At 40.0% G+C, this 8,558-nt stretch overlaps 1 protein-coding gene across 1 annotated transcript; it reads right to left on the bottom strand.

The window, feature by feature from the left end:
* Positions 1-3,570: 3,570 nt before the first annotated feature.
* Positions 3,571-4,542, bottom strand: LOC113098047 (olfactory receptor class A-like protein 1). The gene has a single exon (XM_026263019.1). The coding sequence runs from the start codon at positions 4,540-4,542 to the stop codon at positions 3,571-3,573; it is 972 nt and encodes a 323-aa protein (XP_026118804.1).
* Positions 4,543-8,558: the final 4,016 nt, after the last annotated feature.

Genomic DNA, 8,558 nt, shown 5'->3' on the forward strand with positions numbered 1-8,558 from the left:
TCATGTTACGTCATGTTGATTGTTTCATGTGGATATTGCCGCTAATCGTCTGATCAGCGGCAGGTGCTACTCATTCCAACTGCCTATTTAACGCCCTGTCTTTCATCTCCTGTTGGTCAGATCATTGTTTGAGGTTCCGTGTCTGATTGTCTGATGTCTGATACGTGTGTTCCTGCCTTGCTTTGTCTCCTGTCTGGTTTCTGTTGCATCATTACCTTCGCTCACGGATTATCGTCACCCTCACTTGGATTTACCACCAAGGTTTTTTTCTCCATTCTGTCACCGATGGAGTTGCGGTTCCTTGCCGCTGTCGCCTCTGGCTTGCTTAGTTGGGGTCACTTCATCTACAGCGATATCGTTGACTTGTTTGCAAATAAATGCACAGACACTATTTAAACTGAACAGAGATGACATCACTGAATTCAATGATGAACTGCCTTTAACTATCATTTTGCATTAGTTACACACTGTTCTCCTAATGAATGTTGTTCAGTTGCTTTGACGCAATGTATTTTGTTTAAAGCGCTATATAAATAAAGGTGATTGATTGATTGATTGATTGAAAGTGCACTGGAACGACCAATCAAACCCGTGACTTCCCACCCGTGAACTCGTGTCTCATACTAGATCGATGTACTCCGAGGTCACACAGCACGCGAAACAACGATGACAGCCCCTACAAATAATACTGCCTACGGATGCAGTGTTTATGCAAGTGGTACACGTTGAAAAAATGATTTTAGGTCAATGTAACGTTGCATTAAAATAAATAATCTAGTTATAATTCCTTGCGCTCAGAAAGTTTGGCGTAACTTGCCTGGAACGGTACAAAGTCGTTAGTAGTGGTATGAAATAGTGATTACGAGCACAAAAACCTGCCTGGAACGTGTGCAGCATCAGAACTAACATTATAGCGACTGACTGGGATGAGGAAGAGGTGGCAAGAGCCAACATGTGCGATGGCCCGCAGCCGTGTAATTTCAAACCAGCCAGACGTGAGAGGGCAAATGAGGAATTGCCAAGAACTGATGTCCGTCAAAGCCTATGCATGGTCCGAGGAGAATGAGCAGAGAGTTGGTGAAGTGTATGTATATATGTATAATTTTTTTTTTTACTGTCATTGAGTAGTACCGAGTGGAAAAACAATCAACGTTTGCTTTATATCTAGTGGCAGTGATCATGACGTTAGTTCAGATAAGTACCGATAACCTTGATCTAGAAATCGTCATCTAGAAATAGAAGGCGTCATGCTAGCTATATGGACATTTCTAAGCGTTTATCTCTTCCTCCGGTGAAAATGTTGTTGCAAATGTAGCCGTGTGTGTGTCGCTGTGTTTGACAGGAGCTTGTGTGGGTGCTGTCCCATGGAAACTGCGCTGGAAAGCTTGTGCTGTAGGGAAGCGAGCCCGTTTGGGTCGCTGTTGGTCGATATCTCTCTATCTATCTCTCTGTCTATTTATCTATATATGTAGTCTATCTATCTATATATATATCTATGTATTTATCTATTTATCTATATTCTGCGCTATCTGAATACTGTAGTCTACTACTCGTCTCTCTAGTCACTCTCAATGCTCTCAAGGCAGGCTTTGGTCAATTCTCTCCCCAACGTGACGTGATGCAATGCATTGTGGGGGAAAGTAGACCGCTGTAAGATAGTACCTACTTTTTCGTATTATATTCCGTTTTGTGATACCCAACAACATAAAATACAATGGATAACAGTTTAAATGTTTATTACCAACAAGCAAATTGCACAAATTCGTTAAAAAATTTTCCTTGCAACACGACCTTTATGTACATTAAGGAATAAAACATTTACCGGTTTTTGTAGTATTGTTTGAATTTATCTCATCAGTGTTTAAAACTGTTTAGAAGTGTGTATGTTCTTGACTGTTTGTGTGTCATATCTGAGAGCAAATTTTGTTTTTCAGCAAGATTGAGTTGTTTTGAGTGGAGAGCTTAATTTTGAACTGAATATAGGTATCTTGGTGAATTGAGTTTTTCCTAACAATGCACACACAATGAAGGACAGATTTATTCTGGTTCACCAGTGCTTGTGTGAACAGGTTTGAGCTATCAGCTCTTTTATTGACTAGAACTGAGCTTAGACTCATTACTAAAAGAATGAACAGTAAACTTACAGTTTCATAATAAAAAAAGAATTTGAGATTCAAAAGTGTATAATTAAACTTAAACTCTGTGTGAATGTGAACTGCAGATTTCACATTCAGTTGCGGTGTATAATTTGGGCATTGAAACTGAAGCTAGTCTTGGGTTATGCCTAACTCTGGTCTGGTTTTAGGGTTACACATCGATTTAATGCGGGAATCAGTTAATGTTTCTTATATTGTTCACAGTTTCTCTTATGCAAAATAAAATCTGCATGACATAACTGAATATCTCTCAGCTATGAGCATATAACATTAATAAATAAATTACTGGTTTTGTATCTCTTTGAAATAACTTTTAGTATTTTCGGCTATGCTCATAAGTAAAAAGAGAGTTTTCTTTGCTTACAAAGGCAAGTGATGAGCTAAGGATAAACTAGATGTGTGTCTGCACCAAACCAGACCTCGACGAGTTCTAGTGTTTATGCTCCACAAAATCAGATGAAATCAGTCACTGTCCTCATGCTGTTATCAGCTGAAACGGGGGGCCACTTTTTGTCAAAGAGATTCACCCTGAATGCATGACACATTTCCACATGATGGGCTCTGGTGGGCGGGGCTATAGCTGTGAGGGCGGGGCTTGTTCTGAGCACCTGATGCAGGTGAAGGCATTCAGATATACTTCAGCCTTCTGAATTCTATGGATCCCCGCACATGGCATGCAGGAAAAAAATAGTAGGCTAAATCATGTGCATGATTTACTAATTCATTACCTCAATTTGCTAAATGTGTGTGTGTGAGATGGAGTGTGTGAGTGTGAGTGTGTGTGTGCATGTAGATCTCACATGCACACTTCAGAAGAATTCAGCTATTAGATTTAATTAATTCAGTCATCATTAATTTCAGCCTTTTGTGTTTTCCCACAGTTCACTGGAGTTCGTCTCAGTGTGTCTGGACTGTGGATCCATCTGTGATTTACGTCCTACATTCCACCGGAATCTGTTGGAACAGATCAGATTTCAGTGGAATGAAGAACATGACACATGGAGAACAACATTTGGGAAAAACACAGCGCCCTTCCTGAAAGAGTCAGTCTGTGGAAGAGAACACGTTCTTGCCCTGTATGTCATTCAAAATCAGTTAATGTTCAAAAAACTCTTTGTGTAAACGTAAAGCCTGGATTACAAATAAAATCATCTGGAAATTAGTATGACAAAGATATTCATTTCCACACAGTTAGAAATTAAGTTAGTTTATTATGTCTGTCGCAGACACATACACCTGACAGATACAAGTACATTCATAGAAACCTAAGCGTTTGTTCCTAGCAGATGTGAACTGAAGCAGGGGCTCCTTATTAGTGTAAATTAAAAAGTCTATATCCCTCCATCTAGAAATGAATCTCTTTGTCCATAATGACAAAGGATTACAAAAAAAATTAAACAAGGGTTCATAAAAATCATTTAGTCTGCGACTGTCCATCACTGGGCTGAGCTGCGTCCGAGAACGTCTTTGGCTCTTTCCCACAATTCAACTGTTTATTGACTTTCCTGTTAGAGATGATGATCACAATGGGACTGAGGACAGCATACAGAGACGACAAGAAGATCCTCACATCTCCGATCAGCGAGGAGTCAAGAATCTTAGGCACGGTCAGCGTATAAACCCACAATCCATTGTCCACTCCATAAATAATCACGTAGATTGTGACTAGTGTGACGACGGTGAGGGCAGCGCGGCGCTCTGCAGATGGACCCTGCCTCATTGCGCCGCCCCGCAGACCCTTCACCTGCTGTCTGCGGCGGAGCAGGAACACCAGCAGGACCAGGCTGGCCGTTGTCATCAGAGATATCGGCACCACGTCTCGTCCCACTTGCACCCCGCCATTGGCATCCATCGCCAGCTTGGACGGGAAGCTCAGGATACAGAACTTGATGTTGATCCCATTCTGCAAGAGCCTGGAGTCGTTCCGGGCACTTACAGCGTAAAGCAGCGTGGCGGCAGTCGTGGAGGTGTTGATTAGCCATAGAGCCAGGAAGAGGACAGCCAGGTACTGGGCGAACAGAGCACGGGCGACGGCCAAACGCGAACCCGGTGGAGCCACGCTCAGGCACTGATACACGCTCAGCAGGAACGTCAGCCAGATGGACAGAGATCTGGACGTGCGGTAGATGAAGATGACCACCTTGCAGCCGGTGTCATCAAACACATTGAGGATCTCAAACGTGGCTAGAACCTCCAGCAGGCAGCGAACGCCCACCACCATCAGGTTAGAAGACGCCAGGTGCAGCACGATGCTTTCTGTGGGCGAGAGACGGCCCTCGTGATACACCACCGAGAGGAAGGCACAGATGACCACGATGTTGCCTGGAACACCAGTCACGGCCAGTGACAGGAAGAGCAGGCCACGCGTCAAAGTGTCCGAGTTCATCTCAACCGCTTCTGATCTCTTGCAGCTTCTCTTGAAAGATTCCCTTCTTCAGAATAAGCTTTCGTTTTATAGTCTGGCTCGGGCCACTGGGATCTTCCTGTGCGGGACGGTCCAGCGACTTCAGAGCTGAGCTCAATTATCTGAATGATGTGCAGTTGACTGATTCTGTCACAGATGCAACACTCTCTCGTGAAAATATTCCAGTGAGTGTCAGTTTGTGCCTGAAGGACAGCGAGTGCTTTAGCTGAGATTCTCTCAGAACATTTTTATTATTTTTTATTAAACCTTTATTTAACCAGGGAAATAATCATTTGAGATAAACATAATAAACATTGAGATAAATATCTCATTTACAAGTGAGCCCTGGCCAAGGTAGAGGCACACAATATACATAACTACATAAAACAAGTTGCACAACACACACATATACAGCAATAAAACAAGATTAAACGTTAAGAGCAAGTACAGACAGATTTGAATGTTTGGTTGAGATATAACTTGAACTCATTAATTGAAATAAGTACATCAAGTTTCAATGATCTTTGGATCTCATTCCAAGCAGCTGATGCGCTATAAATAAAAGCAGTTTTTCCAAACTCTGTCTTCATTAAAGGAACATTTAAAAGAATATATCTACTTGAACGTAGATTATACCCTTGACTATTAAAAGTTAATAGACTATTCATATATTGAGGAAGCTGGCCAACTTCAATTCAATTCAATTCAAGTTTATTTGTATAGTGCTTTTTACAAAACAAATCGTTACAAAGCTACTTTACAGAAAATTATGTTTCTACAATATTTAGTAGTAGCTAGTAGTTTGTGCACATTTGACAGGATTTTAGAAAAAATAAAAATAATAATAATAATAATAATAATACAAGACGTAGTCAGCTAGACGATGAACTATCAATATTATTAATTAAGTTATTATATGATTCAGTCACACATGTAGCAATAATTGTTAGTTCTGTTTGTTGATTCAGGGTTAGCATCATCTGAGGTCCTCTGAGGGTCAGCATCATCTCTTCTCAGGTGTTCTGGATCCAGACTGGAGCTTGTGTAAATCCTAGTTACCACGGGATGAAGATCCCAGCAGAAACAGAGAAACACATAGAGACATCATTAGCATAGCTGCTGATCCAACAAAGTAAAATTAGTTTAACCCAAGCTAATGAATAAAAATGCACCTTTGATCAGATGCAACTACACTCACAATTTAAAAGATGCATTATTCGAATGCTTGGCGAAAGAGATGTGTTTTTAATCCAGATTTAAACAGAGAGAGTGTGTCTGAACCCCGAACATTATCAGGAAGGCTATTCCAGAGTTTGGGAGCCAAATGTGAGAAAGCTCTACCTCCTTTAGTGGACTTTGCTATCCTAGGAACGACCAGAAGTCCAGTGTTTTGTGACCTTAGGGTGCGTGATGGGTTGTAACGTGGTAGAAGGCTAGTTAGGTATGCAGGAGCTAAACCATTTAGGGCCTTATAGGTAAGTAATGATAATTTGTAACTGATACGGAACTTAATAGGTAGCCAGTGCAGAGACTGTAAAATTGGGGTAATATGATCATATTTTCTTGACCTGGTAAGGACTCTAGCTGCTGCATTTTGGACTACCTGTAGCTTGTTTATTGAAGAAGCAGGACAACCACCTAGAAGTGCATTACAATAGTCCAGTCTAGAGGTCATGAATGCATGAACTAGCTTTTCTGCATCAGAAACAGATAACATGTTTCGTAGCTTGGAAATGTTTCTAAGATGGAAGAATGCAGTTTTTGTAACATGGGAAATATGATTTTCAAAAGACAAATTGCTGTCTAATATAACACCCAGATTTCTGACTGTAGAGGAAGTAACAGTACATCCGTCTAGTTGCAGATTGTAATCTACAAGATTCTGTGTAGTGTTTTTTGGTCCAATAATTAGTATCTCTGTCTTATCCGAATTTAATTGGAGAAAATTGTGTGTCATCCAATCTTTTACATTTTTAACACACCCTGTTAGCTTAGATAATTGGGAAGTTTCATCTGGTCTCGTTGAGATATATAGCTGAGTATCATCAGCATAACAGTGGAAGCTAATTCCGTATTTTCTAATAATATTACCAAGGGGCAACATGTATATTGAAAATAGAAGGGGACCTAGGACGGATCCTTGTGGCACTCCATATTTTACTGTTGATAAATGAGATGACTCCCCATTTAAGTAAACAAAATGGTAGCGATCGGACAGGTAGGATCTAAACCATCTTAGAGCCTGCCCTTGAATACCTGTATAGTTTTGTAATCGATCTATGAGTATGTCATGATCTATGGTGTCGAACGCAGCACTAAGATCAAGTAAGACTAGAAATGAGATGCAGCCTTGGTCTGACGCAAGGAGCAGGTCATTTGTAATTTTAACAAGTGCAGTTTCTGTGCTATGGTGGGGCCTAAAACCTGACTGAAATTCTTCATATATATCATTTTTATGCAGGAAGGTGCTCAATTGAGCCGACACAACTTTCTCTAAAATTTTAGACATAAATGGAAGATTTGAAATAGGCCTATAATTTGCCAGTACACTAGGATCTAGTTTTGGTTTCTTAATAAGAGGCTTGATAACCGCCAGCTTGAATGGTTTTGGGACGTGTCCTAAAGTTAACGACGAGTTTATGATATTGAGAAGCGTTTCTTCGGCTACAGGTAACAGCTCTTTCAGTAATTTAGTGGGTACAGGATCTAATAAACATGTTGTTGGTTTAGATACAGTGATAAGTTTATTTAGCTCTTCCTGTCCTATGGTTGTAAAGCACTGCAGTTTATCTTTGGGTGCGATGGATGAAACTGAAGTGTTAGACGCTGTAGAATCTACATTCGCTATTGTATTTCTAATGTTATCTATTTTATCAGTGAAGAAATTCATAAAGTCATTACTATTTAACGTTGGTGGAATATTTGAATCAGGTGGCATCTGGTAATTTGTTAACTTAGCCACTGTGCTAAATAAAAACCTAGGATTGTTTTGGTTATTTTCAATGAGTTTGTGTATATGCTCTGCCCTAGCAGTTTTTAGAGCCTGTCTATAGCTGGACATACTGTTTTTCCATGCAATTCTAAAAACTTCTAAGTTAGTTTTTCTCCATTTGCGTTCAAGACTACGAGTAAATTTCTTGAGAGAGTGAGTATTACTGTTATACCATGGTACAGTACATTTTTCTCTAACTTTTTTCAATTTGATTGGGGCAACAGCTTCTAATGTATTAGAGAAAATAGTGCCCATGTTGTCAGTAATTTCGTCTAATTCGTGTGTATTTTTGGGTACAAATAGCAGTTGAGATAGATCAGGCAGGTTATTTGCGAATCTTTCTTTGGTGGCTGGAACAATAGTTCTGCCCAGACGGTAACGCTGCGACATATAGTTAATATCAGTTATACGCAGCATGCACGATACAAGGAAATGGTCTGTAATATCATCACTTTGAGGTACAATATCTATAGCAGAAAGATCGATTCCATGCGATATAATTAAATCTAGTGTATGATTAAAACGATGAGTGGGCCCGGTGACATTTTGCTTGACTCCAAAGGAGTTTATTAGGTCAGTAAACGCAAGTCCTAATGTATCATTTGCATTATCAACGTGAATATTAAATCTCCCATGATTAGCGCCTTATCAACTGTAACTAGAAGGTCTGAGAGGAAATCTGTAAATTATTTTAGGAATTCTGTATACGGCCCTGGTGGTCTATACACAGTAGCCAGAGCAAGAGATACATTAGATTTCTTTTGCATGTCTGACAGAGTAACATTTAGCAGAAGTATTTCAAAAGAGTTAAACCTGTATCCTGTTTTCTGGGTAACATTGAGAATATCACTATATATTGTTGAAACACCTCCGCCACGACCAGTCTGACGGGGCTCATGCTTATAACAGTAGTTTGTTGGAGTAGACTCATTTAGACCAAAATAATCATTTGGTTTTAGCCAGGTTTCAGTCAAGCAGAGTAAATCAAAACTATTATCTGTGATCA

The sequence above is a fragment of the Carassius auratus genome, unplaced genomic scaffold, assembly GCF_003368295.1.
Source record: "Carassius auratus strain Wakin unplaced genomic scaffold, ASM336829v1 scaf_tig00216403, whole genome shotgun sequence".
In the NCBI taxonomy this organism is placed as follows: Eukaryota; Metazoa; Chordata; class Actinopteri; order Cypriniformes; family Cyprinidae; genus Carassius; species Carassius auratus.

What these genes read in the sequence shown, in the direction of transcription:
- LOC113098047 (XM_026263019.1), bottom strand. Translation starts at nt 4,542, where the DNA reads ATGAACTCGGACACTTTGACGCGTGGCCTGCTCTTCCTGTCACTGGCC.